General features: G+C 45.6%; 1 protein-coding gene across 4 annotated transcripts in view; it reads left to right on the forward strand.

Annotated features, from left to right (window-relative positions):
- MTR (5-methyltetrahydrofolate-homocysteine methyltransferase) overlaps positions 1-11,315 on the forward strand; it is a 123,354-nt gene extending 112,039 nt beyond the window's left edge. For 3 of the 4 annotated variants that reach the window (XM_055588981.1, XM_055588989.1, XM_055589010.1), the window contains 6 exons: positions 2,003-2,158; positions 3,747-3,943; positions 6,470-6,670; positions 7,321-7,513; positions 8,959-9,071; positions 9,526-11,315. In XM_055588981.1, coding sequence (XP_055444956.1) covers positions 2,003-2,158; positions 3,747-3,943; positions 6,470-6,670; positions 7,321-7,513; positions 8,959-9,071; positions 9,526-9,612 — 947 coding nt within the window. In that variant the 3' untranslated portion in view covers positions 9,613-11,315. The remainder of the gene's footprint in view (positions 1-2,002; positions 2,159-3,746; positions 3,944-6,469; positions 6,671-7,320; positions 7,514-8,958; positions 9,072-9,525) is intronic. The other variant, XM_055589000.1, reaches the window with a different exon arrangement.
- Positions 11,316-19,725: the final 8,410 nt, after the last annotated feature.

The following is a 19,725-nucleotide window of genomic DNA, read 5'->3' on the forward strand; positions in this document are numbered from 1 at the left end:
AGTTCCCTCAAGGTCCACAGTTCCAGGTGTCAGTGGTGGCAGTTTTCAAGAGCTGTTTAACCCCCTTGCTGCTGCTACTGCTGCTAAGTCACTTCAGTCGTGTCTGACTCTGTGCGACCCCATAGACGGCAGCCCACCAGGCTCCTCCATCCCGGGGATTCTCCAGGCAAGAACACTGGAGTGGGTTGCCATTTCCTTCTCCAATGCATGAAAGTGAAAAGTGAAAGTGAAGTCGCTCAGTCCAACCCTCAGCGACCCCGTGGACTGCAGCCTTCCAGGCTCCTCCGTCCATGGGATTTTCCAGGCAAGAGTACTGAAGTGGGGTGCCATTGCCTTCTCCAAACCCCCTTGCAGGGCCCCTCAAGGACAGCCCAGTCCTGGCGTATTTTCAGGAAGTCAATGAAAGGAAAAGGAAGGGTTCTTCTTTTCTAGGTCTTCGGTGGTAAACCTAGAAACCTCAAACAAACTTCCAGCTCTGACCAACAAGCTCATTCAAGAATAACACCCTTCAGTCACCCAGAAGCAGAGTGTTTCCCTGTCTTTCCAAGCAAGAGGACACTTCAGTTAGGAGAACAGCTGTAGTTTCTTTTTAATTACCAAACAAATCAGCAGAATAAAATACTTACAAGGAAGGGATTGTCCTGTATAGTAAAAAATGACCAGGAACACATGGGAAAAAGCTCCCATGAGTGGTATAAAAAGGTAGAGATTTCCAGGCAAAATTAAGAAGCTGCGCATACTTTTCCTATACTTTGACCTCTCACTTATACCACCTAATGAGAGAAAAACACTCTGGAGACTTCCTGTGTTATCGCTGAGCACCAAAGCATGGTGGTTTAGTTTAAGTTCTCTGATCCCTGGTTGCAGATCAGGAAACTGAGGATGTGAGGGCTGGGAAGCGGGCAGCAGAGTGATCACCCTGGACCCCGGCCTGACCCCCCCAGGCTTGGTGGCACAGGGGGCAGCAGTGGTGTCCAGGAAGCCCAGGGGCACCGTCTGTCTCTGAAGTCTTCACTAGTATTTCACTTATGACTCACAAGGCAGTGTAAAGGAGAATGTATTGAATATCCATGTACTCCTACCAGTCACTTAAGAAGGAACCTACTGCCCATTTTAAAAAGACAGAGCAAAACATAGTGGAAATCCCTGTGAGCCCCTGCCTCCCTGGCAGGACCCTGAACCTGATGCCTGGTTTCCATGCATTTCCTTAGACTTTGATCATGTGTATATGTATCAGTGAAAGTGAAAGTTGCTCAGTCGTGTCCAACTCTTTGCAATCCCATGGACTATACAGTCCATGGAATTCTCCAGGCCAGAATACTGGAGTTAGTAGCCTTGCTCTTCTCCAGGGGATCTTCCCAATGCAGGGATTGAACCCAGGTCTCCCACATTGCAGGTGGATTCTTTACCAGCTGAGCCACAAGGGAGGACCAAGAATACTGGAGTAGGTAGCCTATCCCTCCTCCAGTGTGTCTTCCCAACCCAGGAATCAAACCAGGGTCTCGTGCATTGCAGGCGGATTCTTTACCAACTGAGTATGAGGGAAGTCCATATGTATCAGTAGGCAATATAGATTATTGATCATGTTTTAAAACTTGATGGATGTCACTTCTTCTATGTGTCTTTCTCCTGTGCATTTTCTTTTAGTGTTATCTTCCTCTGTACAAGTGAAGGTGAACCCAGTCTGCCTTTTTTCTTGGGCGAGGGTGAGGGGACGGGTTGAGGGAAGTTTCCAAGGGTGATGTAGTCAATCAGCTGCAGGGGAGGAAGACTTTTATTTAAGATGTGCTGCAGAATTAGGCCTTCTCCACAGTAATTTCGAGTTCCCCTCTTTGTAAAACAACTCCTCTGGGTGACAGGAGGGAGGCAGGGCATGGGAGCTGACAGAGCAGGATGGAGCAGGCCAGGAAGGCTTCTCATAGGTGGCTCTGGGCACAAAGGGTGCTGAGCCACAGGCCTGCCCTGGCATCATCAGGGTTGACGGCTCACTCCTTTCCTGCAGTGAAGCCCATGTTCCTCGGGACTCGGGTCTTTGAAGACTACGACCTGCAGAAGCTGGTGGACTACATTGATTGGAAGCCTTTCTTCGACGTCTGGCAGCTCCGGGGCAAATACCCGAACCGAGGCTTTCCCAAGATATTTGACGACAAAACTGTAGGTTCGTTCCATAAGTGCTTCCGTCCTGCTCTGATATTCAAGACATTGTCTTGGGCCCTTGAAGATGAGAATAGGTAGTGGAGCAGTGGGTTTGGATTATGCTGGATGGAGTGTTTTGTTTTTTTGTCTTTTCTTTTGGCTGCACCTCAAAGCTTGTGGGGTCCTGACCAGGGATCGTACCTGGGTCCTTGGAGTATGGAGTCCTAACCCCTGGGCTTCCAGCAGATTCCTAGAGTTCATTGTTACAATATGATATAGGATATTGTTTACCTGCTCAGTCTTTTGATGGTTTTTAAACTGCTGGGTTGATTGTTATTTATTGACTAAACTTGGCATTTCGCTTACCCATTCTGTACTGAATCTTTGTTGACATCAATTACTTGCTGGGCATTGGGGATCCGCAGAGAAGACGTATCATGGCTGCCATCTGGTACCTGCTGGCTGGGGCAGCAGTGGAGGGTGATTCTCGTATGACAGACCAGGCTTCTGCTTCAGGGCTAAGCCCAGGCCTCTGTGGACACCACACTGGTAGATGAGCTCAAGCTCAAACTGGAAGATCAGGAAAGGCTTCCTGGAGGATATGGTTTGAACTGCTGTTTGAAGATTAAGTGGGAGTTACTGAGGCTGGGACTGGGAATGTGAGATGGTGATGAAGTAAGGACACTCCAGGCCGAGGAGACCGAGTGGGAAGGCATGGGCATTTGGGCTGATTTGAATGGCAAGGAGTCCATTGTGCCCAGTGGAGGCAAGGGTTGGGGGCAACAAGCCAGTCGATAGATAATCTGCTTCTGTCTTCCAGCCCTGCCTCAGAGACATGGGATCTAAGCCCATGAAGGCTAAGCCCTTCAAAGGGTTCAGTAACAGCCAACTCAGAGCGAGATGAGGAGTGGACTGCTGGACATGTGGGGTTAGGGCCGAGAGGAGCCTGAGAGACCACCCCTTGTCCCCTTCCTGGAGGGATCCCTGGGGTGCATATTAGGATTCTGGGATACAGCAGCTCTCAGGCTCCCCAGGGTGCAGTAGTGAGAAAGGGGCTCTAGTTCTGAAGTGCTCGGGAGTGATCACAGGGAGCAGTAGAGAGGCCAAAGTAGAGCTGGCCGGCCAGGCCCTGGTGAGGCACTGAGGCCCTGCTGGCACTGCCGTAGCCAGGCGAGGCCTGTGGGATCCCTGCAGCACCCGAACCCCACTCCACTCTGCAGGCTGTTCTGAACCCCGGGGGTCACGGTGAGGTCAGGGGGGCTGTCTGTGCACAGGGAACACGGTGACGGGAGGATCTGGCCTGCTTTGTGTCACTCTGTCTGACACGTTACTGCAGGGAGTGAGAGCTGGCGCCCTGCCTTTTGTTAAATGGAAAAATCTGAGTGGTGTGAGCTGGTTGAGCCGACTGTGTCTGGGAGCTGTACTTAGCAGAACCGCTGAACCCTCAGCTGCTGCACCTAGGGCTGTGCTGACTGCAAATACTGACTTAAAATATTTGAGAGGAAAAGAGAGGAATAAGGAGGGAAACTGGAGAGAAGTAGTAGTTTTAAAAAGCTTTCTCTAGTGGGTGTTATTGAATCTCTAAGTGAATTCTTATATTTTCCTAATAGGTGAAGAGGCCAAAAAGGTCTACGATGATGCCCAAAATATGCTGCAGGCACTGATCAGTCAGAAGAAGCTCCAGGCCAGGGGTGTGGTTGGGTTCTGGCCAGCACAGAGCATTCAGGATGATATCCACCTGTACGCGGAAGGCGCAGTGCCACAGGCCTCGGAGCCCATAGCCACCTTCTACGGGCTCAGGCAGCAGGTATGGAGGCCGTGCTGCCAGCGGGCACGGAGCCCTCCTTTTTGGTTTAAGCACTGAAAGATCATAAACAAGATTGGCATAAGTCTGAGCTTTGTGTTAGCAGGGCTCCGCGCCCCCTCACCCCAGATGACCCATCGCAGTCCTGAGCCCGAGGCTTTGTGATGGAGAGAACGGGGCAACATGGGTTTGGAAGCTGGGCCTCAGGCACCAGCAGGAGGGAGGCATCTCCTGTCAGATTGGATGCGTGAGGAGTAATGCTGCTGTTGCCTCGGGGTCACACACAGGTGGACTTTCACTTGCTCAAGAATGTCGGTTTGGGTCCAGGCCTGTTGTTAAACCAGGCTGGTGGCCCCCTTTCTCAAGGAGAAAACAGGTGGGAGCAGACTTCCACTGCATGTCTACTGGGGGCCAGCTGCTTAGTTGCCACTTGATGGAGCATCTTGTTTAATTTCCACTCAGCTTGTTGGCAGGCAGTGTCTATGTGCAGAGGAGAACACGAGGGCCAGTGGAGAGTACACTAAGCCCCACAGCTTGGAGGGAGCCCAGCCTGTCCACAGCCCCACACCACTGGCTCTTCCTGGGTCAGAGAACAGGCTGTTCCGCACACGGCTCCATCTCTGTGCCCCTGCCGTTAAACATGCAAGTTTTTAAGCATGTCCCTTCAGCTGCTATAAAAAAACAAGATGGCCTAATCAACTGGAACCAGAATTCACCAGTCATTAACAAAGGGTGGTAGAAAGTTATTTTTGCAGGGTCTTAACTACCATTCTCAGTCCTTCAAAACTATAGTATTGCTTTTCATCATAACCACCATATAATTCATAATGACAGATATTTTAGCTGTAACAACATCTGAGGGAATCCTTAAACTGGGGACATTAAAAGGTGCCTTAACAAGTTAAGTGGGAGTGGTTACAGCCTTGCTGTGTGCACCCAGGCCCAGCACATCCCACTGTGCACTCAGGCTCAGATGCCACAAGACACGAGAGGATTCTGACGTTAAGTTCTTGCCCCGCCTCACTAGGGAATTAGTGACTTTCCTTTTACCAAAGTAACTCAGTTCAGAAACCTCCTCCCTGGCCTGAAGTTTCCTCCTTCAGTCCTGTGTCCTCTGATCTCTTTTTACACCCAGCACCATTCCTGTCCAGGCAGTCTATGATGGACGGTATTAGGACATTTAGTGTAATGACCTCAGTACGTATATACTTATCCGGATAGATATTTCTAAAGAGGTGCTTTTTTTTTCCAGTACACTGGAAAATTCTGACTGTAGCGACTGACTGCACTGGGGGGTCTTCTCTTCTGAGTGGCTCTGATCACTGTGTCTTTGAAAGTGCTGTGGGGCTCTATGACCTGTCTCTCCTTATGGTGCCAGGCAGCTTTGCCTCTCCCTCTGGCTTTTGTTAGCAAAGAGCAGTTGATGGGCAGAGTGCAACTGGAAGGCAGCTTCTCCCTGCGGGGCTGGCCCTGAGTCTATGACATTCCCATGTGCCTTTGTCAGCTACCTTCTTGCCTGCAGCCACTTAACCATTTTCTGCCCAGTGTTGATTAAACTGTACTTGTTTCTAGAGCTGGCAAGCAAATAACTACGAAGATTCTGGCTGGCTGCTTACTGGTTATTCATTCTGTCCTAAGGAATGCTACCTAGTGGTCAGGAGCCGTGGTTGTGGATCTGACCTGTGACTCTCTGGCCTTGAGCTAGTTCTTCAAGCCCTTGCTGCCTCAGATTTCTTGTCTGTAAAATGAAACTGATGGTATCACTTACTTCACAGGGTTATCGAGATGATTTAATTAATTAGTTCATATAAAGCACCAACTAATGCCTGATATATAGTAAGCACTCAGTACATATTAGCTATTCACTATTTACCTTCTCAGCAAATATGTGTTGCTTGTGAAACATGTGTAAGAGTTTGCTTGTCAACTTAGCAGCAGGAAGAGTCAGTCATCAGTTGGAGATGGAAAACAGGGAGAATGGCTGCCTGGCCTGAGGAGAGACCCCAGAAGCAGAGCCTGCTTCGTTTAAGCAGCGCCCTTAGCTGCCTGTGACCCGCCGCCCACGGCTGGGCGTGCAGCCCTGTGTTGCTGCCCTTGGCCGTTGTTGGACTGCTTCTGTCAGTGCGAAGCAGAGGCTTATACACCAAGTGGACCTCTTTTGAACATAACTTCAGGATTTAATGTTGATCTCTAATTGACAACACTTTTGGAGGAAAAAAAAAATATCTTATGTGACTATTTAGGGTTCCAGTTCCAGTAGGCATTCAGTAGATACTTGTGAGTGTGTGAGGTTAACTGGTTTCTCAACTACGTGTGTATATCATATCATATAGGTCTCGTTCCATTTGTTTATTCAACATGTGTTTATTGAACACCCTATATATCATGCACTCTTCTAAATACTGGGGTGAACACAACAGACAGCCCGTTTGAAGCTTGTGTTCATTGGAAGACGCTGGATTGCTGTTTGCTGGGTGTTAGTGCCACATCCGTGCTAATGGCCGCTCCACCCACTCCTTGCGTTTCAAGGCCGAGAAGGACTCTGCCAGCTCGGACCCGTACCTCTGCCTCTCGGACTTCATCGCCCCCCTGCACTCAGGCGTCCCCGACTACCTGGGCCTGTTCGCCGTTGCCTGCTTTGGGGTGGAGGAGCTGAGCAAGGCCCACGAGGAGGAGTGCGACGACTACAGCAGCATCATGGTCAAGGCGCTGGGGGACCGGCTGGCCGAGGTAGAGCGCGGTGCCCGAGGCCAGGCGCCAGGGCTAGGGGCCGGGGGCCGCGTGTGTGCGTGTGCGTGTGTGTGCTCCTGGCTCTAACAACACGTGTACTCTTAGATCTTGAATTCATGAGTTGCTCTCATGCCTCATCTTTGGGCACAGAGCAGCCTTCAGCAGCACTGTAGTTGGAACGGCCCCCAGAGCCTTGATACAATGTTTTCCAGAAGAGCCGGAGAAAAACCAAACAGATTTCTGATTCAGAGCTTCTCGTTCTGATGTTGGACTCCTCCGTAGATCCCTCATCTTCCTCCGTGGGGTGGGGCAGCCTATGTTGCTGTGGGGGCCACTTCCCTTTTCCCGAGGCCACTGTCACGATCCCCCCCTCCTCCTGGCCACCGTAAACCAGAACCTGAGAGTCAGGAGAAAGTTTGAAGGGCCTCAGATCTCAGATCATGGACCATGACCCTTCAGAGTCCAGACAGAGACCAAAACTGAGCCCCAGAGCCACTGGTGACACCACAGATGAGTTGAGACTGTCGGCTGTCACTTGTCCCTCTGCGGATCTTCCCTGCCTGCAGGGCGAGTAGGATAGCAGGCAGGATGGAGGCAGGAGAGGGGCTCCCACCTCTGCCTGAGCTGTGTGTTCCGTGTCCTGGTCCCAGGCCTTTGCTGAGGAGCTGCACGAGCGGGTCCGCAGGGAGCTGTGGGGTTACTGCAGTGGTGAGCAGCTGGCTGTGGCTGACCTGCGGAGACTGCGCTACGAGGGCATCCGGCCTGCACCCGGCTATCCCAGCCAGCCTGACCACACTGAGAAGCTGACCATGTGGAGGCTGGCGGACGTGGAGCAGCGCACAGGTCAGTGCTGGAGAGGGGCGTGCATCTTCCTCGGGTGACACGCACAGTAGCGAAGGAGAGGCATGAAGGGCTGACGGGGAAAACGTGGAGAGGGGCTTATGGCAAAATCCCCAATCCCTCTTTCCTCACCGTGTGTGTGCTTAAGTCGTGTCCAACTCTTCGCGACCCCATGGACTGTAACCTGCTAGGCTTCTCTGTCCATGGGATTCTTTAGGCAAGAATAATGGAATGGGTTGCCATGCCCTTCTCCAGGGAATCTTTCAAACCCAGGGATTGAACCCACATCTCCTGCAGCTCCTGCATTGCAGGCAGATTCTTTACCACTGAGCCACCGAAGAAGCCCTTTCCTCACTGCTCGCAGTCTGTTCTAGCACTTCACCTCCATAGCATTATTATTTTCCAACAAGAGGAAAAGAAACACATTTTAATTTCTGCACATGGAGGTCCTGTAGAAACGGGACCTCTTCCCTCCATATTATCAAGTGGTGGTCTCACATCTCCATCTTTAGGTTTATCAGTTTATTTTTTTCTCTTCACCACAACAGATGGGAGCTTAGCTGATTCATACCATCTCACACATCGCGTACCCCATTCCCTAATATATGTATGTTACTGTTTTCAGCCTCTCCGCTAGTGAGTGACCTCTGTAACCTCTAGTAACACACTTCACATCGCTCTGTCCTTCCATTCCTTCCAGGAGCATCCCTGGACTTTTGTCTCACAGAACTCCCATCCTTCCCTTCGCTCCCTTCCTCTTTATATCTGTACTACTGTTAACGCACTGTTGTTAGTGGAGTTCATCAGAAGCGTGCCATCCACGCTGGAGAATCAAAGAATGTAGGTGCACGTGCGGAGCTGTGAGGCTTGTTGAATCTGGGCTGGCAGGAATAGCATGGGCTCAGGAGCCAGGAGGTGGGGATTTAGGACCCATAAGCCAGCTGGGTGACCTTTGGCAAAGCACTTAACCTTCACACTGCTCTGTTACCTTGTCCAGAAAGTGCATGACGTGGACTAGGTAGCCGTGACGTGGGCTCTTGCTTGGTGGGGCCCAGCTGTCAGTCGTCCCTTAGCGACCTTGGCCCCGCAGCAGCCTCTGCAGGCCCAGATGGTGTCCTCAACTCCAGGGCTGGGGTCCTCGTCTAGAAGGCGGGGTGTAGCCTCTAACTGATCTTGGAGGGCAGGGGAAGAGTGTAGAATCTTCCAGGCCTCCTCCCCACCCCTGCCCTGGTCACAGGAGATCTGCATGTCCTAAATTTGTTCATCCCCTTGGTGGGAGTTTGCTACACTACTCTGCTCACAGCTTTCGTGCTACATCATGTGTCCACCTAAAAGGCACAAGTTCACTCTCACTCACTTGTAAATAAGACTTTATTGGGTGCCAGCAACTGGCAGGCCTGTCTCAGCACTGAATAAATGTGCATTTTTCCTCATGCTGCTCTCCTCAGGCATTAGGTTAACAGAATCGCTGGCCATGGCACCTGCTTCAGCAGTATCTGGCCTTTACTTCTCCAACTTGAAGTCCAGGTATTTTGCTGTGGGGAAAATTTCCAAGGATCAGGTAAGTTAGCTGTTTCATTGTAGGCGGCATCCCTTGGTGCCTATCTTGTTTTAAATGGAACTGTTAAACCTATTTTACATGTGAATGAGAATAAAATGAGAGGCAAAAGATGAAGAAATTTACCCCCACTAATGTCTTGCTTTGGTTTCAACTCATTACTCCAATTCTAGTCCTCCCATGTATAAATAGACCACCCTCCCCTCCCCTCCCCGCCCCCCCCCACCCCAGGCAGGCTTCCAAGCACCAGATAGTTACTACATATTGTTTTTCTGCCCAGAGAATAAGGCACTCTAGTGAATAAATAAATATCTGTCTCTGTTTAACTCAATGGATCACTATTAATATTAAGATAAGACGTGGAAGGTACTTAGAGTATCTTAGTGAATGCTGAGGGAACTTTAGTTCAGAAAGTCATATCATTTTGTTTTAACAAACTGCCTTTAATCTTTTGCAGATTGAGGATTATGCTTCGAGGAAGAACATGTCTGTGGCCGAGGTTGAGAAATGGCTTGGACCCATTTTGGGATATGATACAGACTAACTTTTTTTTTTTTTTTTAACCTGTCTGTACTTGGTGATCCTCAGGGAAACAGTCCAAAGTGCCTATTATAATCATAACAGCGCGATGGCCAGGAGCCTATCTGCATCTGGTTGCCCTTTGCACCACTCCAGGGTGCGGACCTTTGGGGGGACCTTATAGAAGACCAGGGTCTGGACTTTGAATAAAGAGCAGCGAGTCAGACTCCAGGGGTGTCCCTGGTCCCTTGGGGACTAGAACAAGCTGGAGATGGAGGTCTTTTGCATTTCAAAGCAAGTCAGACTTTTTTCATTTTTATCCCAGACCTAGGAGGTCACTTCAGTTGAATAGAAAATGTGACCCTTTGGCAGAGTGATGCTGTGAGTAATGGGACATTTAAATCTGAGTGGTTAGAGCAGTTACTCTGACAGGGAAGAAGCATCACTCTGCTCTCTCTCCGGAGACCTCCTTTCCTGAAGCCTCCAGGAGATGCTTGAAGGCGTCCCTTAAGCAAAGGCACACTCTCCCTGAGGCTTATTAGAGGCACTCAGGCTGCCTGCCCTGGCGAGTCAAATACAGTCGCCTTCTCCAAGCATTTTGTTCTCTCGTAATTTCCTATTCCCTTGCCCTGAGGGGCAAGAAGGAGGTAGGCAGAGGCAGTGGCCGCTACAGGTGGTTAACCCTCGGGTCGTGTTCCAGAATTGAGCAGGCTCAGCTGCGTGTCCTGTGCAGAGTGGGTGGACGGGCAGCCTCACTTCTCAGTTCTTCCTTTTCTGCGCTGCCCCAACTCCAAACATGTACAGTATGGGAACAGCACGTGGACTTGTTCATGGTTAGTGCAGGGAGATGGTTGAGAGCGTGGGCTTTAAGTCAGACACACCCGGATTCAAGTTTCAGCTTTGCCACATGCTTGCTGTACGACGGAGGCAAATTACTTCAGTTCTCTTAACACAATTTTCTCATCTGTAAAATGGGGACAGTGATACTAGTTCCTCTCTTGTGGGCATGAGATGTGGATTAAATGAGAGAACGCGTGTGAGGCAGGTAACATGGGTCTGGCATATAGTGAGAGCTTGATAGCAGCTTCTGTGGAGGTCTCTAGAGCTCAGCACAGGGTAGGTGTTCAAGGAAAGGGAATAAGAGATTCATGGGGGTGAAAAGACATTCAGGAAGTGCATGTGGGAATGACTGGTTCAGTATACCAGGTACCCTTTCTGGAACACACTTGAACACAGTGACTGGAGTGAGAAGCTACTTTCTATGTCATTGGCATCATCAGATCTCATTTCCTGTAAGACAGTCCCCCCTCCCCTCGTGGTATAAGCTGGCCTCGTCCCAAAGCAGTTACATCAAATATACACTCAGGTATGTTGGAGGTGAAAGGGGGAAAAACCCTAGCAGGTGATAATCCTACATAACTTAGCATATACATGTGTTCCTGAAGAGTAACATGCCTTTTCAGGCATCACTGGCCCTTAAAGAGAGAATTATATGCTTTCTTTTAAAAAGAGAATTATATGCTTTCTTTAGGGTCCATTTAATCTGTCCTAGATGCTCAGTTGGAGGACTTATTCCTCTTCCGTAGCAGCTCTGTTAACTCTAGGTGTTGGCACATTCTTCTGTATAAGAAAGAATAATCTTTTCCTAATATTTTAATTTATTTTATCTGAATCACAGTTGTTAAAAGTCTCCCAGTTTCATTAAATGTTTACCATATCTTTTCTCAACTCATTATGTGGCTTCCTTCATTGTATTGTTGATCTGATCCTATGATGGATGCCTTTTATCTAAAGGGAAAACCAATTTGTTCAAGTTTGAGCCCCTGTATTTTCATTAAAGAATATAGAAGATAGCTTGAGGAAAACCCCTTCTTTAATTTATGTCAGGTGACCTCAAAGGCAGGAAGGTGACCATGCTGTACCCGGAGTCTTTTCTGTGTCTCTGCCCACACATCTAGAACGTCACCTTGTCGTCAGCATCCATGGCTCTCACATCCACTCGCTCACTCTCATCATTCCCATTAGGGATCCCATGTTCATTTTTCCCTCTAAAGAAGCACTTATGTGGAAGCTTGCTCGCTCTGCTACCTGTGTATGGGATGGAGGCCAGTGTATGGGATGATGGTAGACGTCAGGTCTCATAATGTCCTGTTTCTCCTCTGAGACATTCTGCTATTCCTTCCTTTCACAGCTGGGCTCATTTAGAGAATAGCCTGCCTTCTCTCCATTTTTCTCAGGCTTGTCTTCAACAAGTATCTGAGTGTCTGTTTTGTGCCAACCACTTTTTCCCATTCTCTCCTTAACTCAGTGAAGTTAAGTGTTTTTTTTTTAAAACCCATCTCTTCTGTCATAAATGACCTCTTAATTGTTAGATCTGTTAAGATCTAACATTGGCTATTCTAGTGATTTTTCTTCTCTGGATTTGGGCAGTGTTGACCACTTCAGAAACCGTCTTTCCCTGTTTCCTCCTGACTTCACTCTTCTGGTTAACTTTACATGTTTCTTATTTCTTAGCTTCTTACATAATTTTCTCTTCCTCTACCCATTTAAATCCTGGTCCTCACGATCCCATCACTAGTTACCTTCTTAGTCATGTAGTTTCAGTGGGCAATCTCATCAAACCAGTATCTTTATCCAGACTCCTCTGTCCTGAAGAACATAGCATAGCAAGCATCCAGTATACAAGAGACACCCCAAACCCAGTGCGTCTCAAACCAGTATCATCTTACTCTTCTCAAATTCTTGATATATTCAATAATGAAGAATTCTACCATCGCTCCAACAGAAACCTCAAACTCACCCCAATTTGCACATAAAAGACACACTTTTAGTTGGGAAGGTGAAATACCTTCCCCAATACCTTAACCAGATGGTTAAGGCAGGCAGTGTTTTAGGTTAAGGCCTGATTTGGGACTTGAAGTATAAAGGTGAAGAAGCAAGGTAGAAACAAATGAAGAACTGCCTTTGTTCATGAATACTGAAGGTTGTAAGGGTGTCAGATCTCCCCCTAAATTATCTGTAGACTCAACGCCATTTAAAGCAGAAATTCCAACAGAGGTTTTGCTGAATGTGATGAGCATATATTTAAATGTTTGTGGAATGGCAAAGGACTAAGATAGTTGGATGCTTCTAACTATGAAGAAGAGGTTGAGGAGACTTAGAAGATGGTAAGTTTTATTGTAGAGTCTGTGTTGTATGTGGTGCAGGTGTTCTGAGCAGTGCAGTGAAATGAGGAGCCTGGAAAGTAGCCCACGCATATATACTGACCTTTGAGATATGATGAGATGGCATGACAGATCAGTGGGGGACGAAGGGTGACTCCATAAGTAGTTTTAGAACAACGGTTATCCTTACAGAAAAAATGAAGTTTGGTTCATGCCTCACACCTCACCTAGCAATCAATCCCAAATACGTTAAGGTCTGAATTGCAAAAAGCAAATATTTAAATGTTTGCATGAAGAAAAAAATCTGTGGGCAGGAACAAATCTCTTGAGACATATGCTAACCATTAATGATGATTAAGTCAAATATATTCAAACTAGCACTTAGGTTAAGCTAATAAACAATTTAGTGTATTAAAAAGACAAACCAAGACTTGATATTTACAATACTGTTAACTGAGAAGGAAGTAGTAAGAAGAATATAGAGAGAATTCCTATTTTTTAAATAATAGGAAAACAGACTTCCTCTTCCCAGGATGGTATCTAGAGGCATTCAGGATGGTCCAGCATTTGATATACCGCTATAAGCTTTCCTACAATACAACCTCTTAACAAGACTAGGCTGTCCTTAACCCTTGGTAATAGAATTGTTTACCTTTATACCAAGAAGGTTGGGATAGCACTAAAATCCGCATGTGGTGTGTGCCCAGGCCACCTTCAAGGAGTTTGTGCTGTGAGACCTAAGGTTCTTTATGAGGTGGTCTAAAGCAAAAAGACATGTCAGCCAGGCCTGGTTTTCTGTGTGGATATATGTTTGTTACAGGAGCAAGTGCACTTTCCTTACCGAGGAGCAGAAAATCAAGCAGAGTCAGAAAGCTAAATTTACGAAATGAAGCTTTTTGGAGTAATTTTTAAAAATCAAAAAGAAGGAAAAAAAATGAAAAAGACTTGAAGAGGCATTTCACAGAAGAGAAAATACATGGGGCTTATAAATCAATAGAAACCTTGTGAGATACAAATTACTATCACAATGAGCTTGTAAGTTACATCCATAAGATTTATAAAGTTAAGGAGTCTAACAGCACCAGGTGCTAAAGAAGATCGTGTGAGCTCATTTCATGATGTGTAAACAGGCACCCCTGCTTTTAGAAAACAACCACACCTCACCAAATTGAACCTTCTCACACTTTGGGCTCTAGCTTATGACTCCACCTTCCAGCTATGTATCCAGTAAACGCCTGCATTTGTGTACCAGGAGATATGTACAAAAATGTTTATAGTAACGTCTTCATGATACTTATAACTGGAAAAGCTGAAATGCCTTCCTGTCTACAGGACAGCATTTAAGTAAATTAGGTGTATTAACAGTAAGGAATATTATTCTGTAGTAAAAATGTAAGTGAACCACAGCTATACCTGACAAGAAGAATGAATCTCTGAAAATATTAAAGAAAAAAAGTCCCAGGATATGATTGAGACTTTTTTTTATTGAGCTCAAAACCAAGCAAAACCAAAGAGCATCTTCTCAACGCATGTGTAAATGGTAAAACTAAAAGTGTGGAGGGGGGTGGGGGAAGATAAGCCAAAGCTAACCTCGGAGAGGGAAACAGAGGGAGCAGATATCATGGACACATGGTTAGACACTGGTTATTAGTAATGTTCAGGTTTTGGGGTGGTAAGTTTATGGTTATTTATTATGCTTCACAACTAGCTTAATATTACAGAGTTCTGTATGTATTACATATTATAAAAATAATAAAGGAAAGAATGGAATAATAAGCCAGAATGTGGGGTGCTGACTTTGTAGATGTTTTTTATGTGTCAAATATGTTTTTTAAACAAAGGAAGGACAAAGAGCACAGCAATGCAAAGGTGGGGGGTGGGAGCTGAGAACTGAGCATCTGTGCCCATGTCCAGCTAGACCCAAGCGTGGCTCCAGATAAAGGCTTTGAAGGATAATCACTGGTGGTACCCTGTGCACAAGCGGAGAATGTAGACGAGGAGAGAGGCATTCTGGGCAAATGGGCCCTGACGGCCTAGGACACTTGGACACCTGACTTTGGAATTGGAAGAATGGCTGGAAAGCTTCATCACAGAGGTGGAGGTGTGCATGGGATGGCATCTGGAGAATCTGAAGAGAAGATGAACTTGATGCTGGGACCAGGGATGAGGGAGAGCCCGTGGAGGAGCCGACACGTGAGTAAAGGAGACCAGGAGAGGGGGCCACGTCAGGCAAAGCAAAGGAAGAGAGAGTTCAAGATCTGATCACAGAGCCTGGTGCTGCCAAGAGCTCTGGGAACAGGACCCCTCACGTGTGACCCTCGTGGAGCAGTTGGGGGGGCGTTGTGGGTACCGGGGCACACTGCTAGGTTGAAGACAGTGGGAGGTGAGGCAGGTTACTCCGTTGTCTTAAGATGGGATGGGAAGATAGAATTGAAAGTGTTTAAGATAGGAAAAGGCTTTTATCCTGAGGAGTAAGTACCAGGTAATGCAAAAAAAAAAAAAAAGACTATCATCTACTGATCACCAACATTTTAAACCTGGGGGTTATTCCAAAACCTGCCTTTTTTTTTTCTTTCAAACTTCACATCCAATTCATTCTCACACCCAGATGGTTTTACCCACTAAATATCATGCCTGGTTTAGGGTCTCATAATTTCTCCTCGGACCCCTCTGCCACCGTCTCTGGATTAGTTTCCTGGGTTCCTTCAGCTGTAAATGTGAGTGCTCTGATGCTTTATGCCCACACCAATCCTTCTGCCTAAACCAGTCTCCCTCCACCCCTCAGTGTCTCAGACACACGTGTGTGAAAAAAACCTCCGTGTTCTGACCCTGCTCCACATGCTCCAGCAGCCCTAAACGGCTGCAGTTTCCCTGCCTGTCCTGGAGGAGGTGTCTGCTTGCGTTGTCCCCTCTGCCTGAAATTATCCCACCCTTGAACTTCAGGAAAGCTTCCCAACCCTCTGCTCCCCTCCTCCTCAGAACTAAGTGAAATGACATCTCATCTTACCTCCTAAACAGCAGGCTGCATATTTCAGTGTTCTCATGATAGCAATAGTATATGTCTCCACTAGACTCTGACCCTGCTCTCTAAAGGGCAGGTTTGGAACCTTGTTCGTCTATGCCGTGTCTAACAGCTCTTGATTTGTGACAGGTGCTCAGTAAAGGTTGTCTTCAAAGAGTAGCAGATGCTTTCTGGGGGCAGTGGTTTGTGAGGAGAGCAGAGTGAGAAGCTCCTGGAGGGCAGGGGCCATGCCTCTGATGGGGCTCAGAGTACCCAGAGCCTCACTCAGCACCTGCCCTGTAGTTTGCTACAGAGTTTTCTAAATGAGCAGAGAGAAGCAGTGATGATTTCGTTTGCTCAGAAGGAGACTGGGACATCAGAGCCCTAGCACCTTCCACACCCAACTTAAATTGTTTTAACTACCAGTAAAGATGGGACACTGGCAGCCCTGCAGGAAAACCGCCTCACTACAGCTTCTTGTTATAGATCAGCTCTATGTGTTGTCAGATTGCAGAACAGAAAGTATATTATGATTCTGTGTGTGTGTGTGTTTTCAAGAAATGTATGCAGTGAAAATATCCACGAAGATAACAAAATTCTTAAACCTCTCTGGGGGATAGGAAGAAGGGGTGAGGACCTCATGGTATGTCTCAGTTTCTGCACTGTTCAAATGTTTACAATGAAGATACTGTAAGAAAGATTAGCTTGGCAACAAAATCCAGCTTGAAATAAATGCTATTTTGAATAATCTGAATGAAAATTTATTGCATTTAAGTGAATTAGCCCCTAAATTCAGTGTCATTTCTCAACACTTAGAATTTCTATCTAATTTCGTTTACATTCTCCCATCTTCAAATGTAACTTTCAAAGATATATTTTGCCTCATCCCTTGCTTTTAGGTGTTATGATATTCTTTTGGAGACTCACAAAGCAAGCAATCTCTAGAACTGTTGTCTAGGAAAGGATTACAGATTAAATGGTTTTTGAGAACCTTGAGAGTAGATACTCCATGAAGTGGAAGAAACAAAAACCAGACAGACCCATGAATGGTATTTATCACAGTTCCTGTCTTGCACAGTGCAGATACATACGGCAGCCTACAGAGTATGAAGCTTGCAGCCGCTGAGAAAAGGACTTTGAACTTTTTACAATTCTGTTTTATTTCTTCCAGAGAGAAACCAGAATAAAGTGACATTTCATTCCAGATTGTCTGAAAGAATTCCAATACTTACTTCTCTTTAATCATGAGATATTATCCTTTTGTAGAAAAGAAGGCTGGAACTTCCTTGGTGGTCCAGTGGCTGGGACTCCATGTTTCCAATACAGGAGTCATGGGTTCAGTCCCTGATTAGGGGACTAAGATTCAGTGTGCCACTTGGTGTGGCCAAAAACAAGAATAGGCATTTATTTTGTGCATGTTTTCAATGAAAATATGTGAAATCCAGTTGTCTTGGTGAATAGTGCTAAATATTATTAGTGAAAAATACTTTAAGATCTGGGAAGACATGGGGACCAAAAGGCAGCAACTCAGACATCTGAGCTGCCACTGCTGAAAATGGGCCCACAAGGCAGATAATAAATGTGTCCAAGGCTTTTGAATATATTTGTGTCTCCTCTCAATGTATGCAGAATTTATGGGTAGTGTTTGGGATGAAAGACGGAGGGAAACTTGGGAGAGATTGATATTAACAAAGGTGAACTCTCCTCAGAGATTAAACATAAAACTCCTCAACCTAGAGGAGAAGTATGTTTTACGCAAGCCTTTGATGGTGGAAGGTTGGCTGGGCGATCTTAGCAGAAGCAAAAGAAGATGATACAGTGGTGGAGCTTTCTATATACGAGGCCTCTCCTGGAGTGTGATGAAAGGATTTCTTCCTCCTCGGGTAAAGCCTTCTAGTGTAAAGTGTAGGATTGTTACATCCTAGAGCAAGATCAGCTGCTTTTCAGGGGGGATTTGAAAGAAATCCAAGAACCTGGTGACAGAGGGCTGGTATTGAAATCTAGAGCAGAGTAATATTGCAAAACTATATATTGCAAAACTCTATACTTTTCCTGAACTTTGCTTTAGTTTTGTATAATTTGGCTTCTGAATTTGATTGTATTTGAATAATGAATCTAAAAATCTAGATTTTCCTTTTCATTTACTTAAATGCACATACACATGAGTATACGTAAACACAGGAGAGCAAAACAGGTTCATTTTTAAATAATATATGCATGCATGCTAAGTCACTTCAGTCGTGTCCGACTCTTTGCAACCCCATGGACTGTAGCGTGCCAGGCTCCTCTGTCCATGGGATTCTCCAGACAAGAATACTGGAGTGGGTTTCCATTTCCTTCTTCAGGGCATCTTCCCAACAGCAGGGATCGAACCCACGTTATGTCTCCTGCATTGCAGGCAGGTTCTTTACCATCTGAGCCACCAGGGAAGTGCAAACTGTAATCTATAAAATTCAGCCAACATAAGCTACATAGTGCACATTAAAACCATTGTCTTTATTTTAACTCTTCTTTAGAATTAGTTGCTATTAAGATACTCACCTCAGTGTATTTAGAATGAAACTGTAAATATTGCTGTTAAATCAGTGATAAGATTCAAAGGTAGCAAATTTATTTTAAAAAGGAAATGTGTGTATAGATCAGCTTGCATGTGTATTGTTATAAAATCAGGGACAAATTCTTCAAGCTTATTTCACCTATACTGATACAAAACCAGAATAGAACTATACAAATAAGATTACAAAACATAATTTTCAAGTTAAAAACAAAAGGAAATGTATGAATGTTATATTCTGCTTTTCTCAGAAGGATCAACTAACTGTCCAGAGTTGATTACAGCATAAAGGACATCATTAACTATAAAGTATATCACTCCAGAGCCCCTGAAGATTTTTGGTTAGCATGTTAAACATTCCTACATGATATAACTAAAATACCATTTTATATTTTAGAAAGTTTAAAAAATAAGGTATTAGGTGTAATTGGCTTAATTTTTCAGTTGTGATACTTGGGCTTAGTGGCATTGCCATTTCAGTAAATTTAAAATATTAAGAAATGTTTAGCCTGATATGATAGATTGTTGCTGGTATTTGACTCTGCTGAAATGAGCACATCAAGAAAATTTCAAAAGTTCCATTGAGAAGATTCTTAGTGTCAAAAGTACTTGGTTATTTTAAAAATAACATAACTCTTTACTGAAAAGTAGCAATTAGCTTTGAGACATATCTCAATGGCTTATCTTATATAAAGCCTTCCATTTGGCCATCGTCTGATTTCTCCTAACATTGCTATGGGCAGATACTAACACATGCACTTTAAACCTGTTGAGGAAGCTGAAGGACTAGCTTGGTCTTTAGTAGAACCAAGACTGGTTCTTAGTCTGTAGAGTTCTATTTCCCTCCACTGTGCCTTCAAATTAATCATCTTGAATAAAGTTAGGAGTCAAATATTAATGAGTGGATACATCCTACCTTTACCCCCCCCCCCAAATTTGAGTTATAGAAGGAAAGAGATGGGGCATCTCTATACAACTTTTTTCCCCCCTATATAAATTTTTGAGTCCATTTCACTTAGCAGAGGGATGAGTTTGGGTAAAACTCTCTTTCATAGTTAGAAAAATGACCAATAAGGTGAAAATAATTAAAAAACCTAATCCTGCTTCACACTTTGTTATCATCCAACAGACAGACGAGACCAGAGAAAGACCTTATGAGACTTCTACTCCATTGGCTGCAGTTAACCATTGTGGGGAAAACAGACAAAACCAAAACCTTACCAGAAAGTTGAAGTATAGGTTTACTATTTATTCTATTTGATAAGGTACTCAGTGAACTTCCTTGATCATTTGTAATAGTTAATGCTGATATCAACCAGGTTCTTGGCCTTCCCCAGTCAATAGAAATCGACTGGAGGCCAGACAAGAAATTCAGACAAAGCTTTACTGGGGCCCTGCTGCAGCAATGGGGGAGCAACA

Source organism: Bubalus kerabau, chromosome 1, assembly GCF_029407905.1.
Source record: "Bubalus kerabau isolate K-KA32 ecotype Philippines breed swamp buffalo chromosome 1, PCC_UOA_SB_1v2, whole genome shotgun sequence".
Lineage (NCBI taxonomy): Eukaryota > Metazoa > Chordata > Mammalia > Artiodactyla > Bovidae > Bubalus > Bubalus kerabau.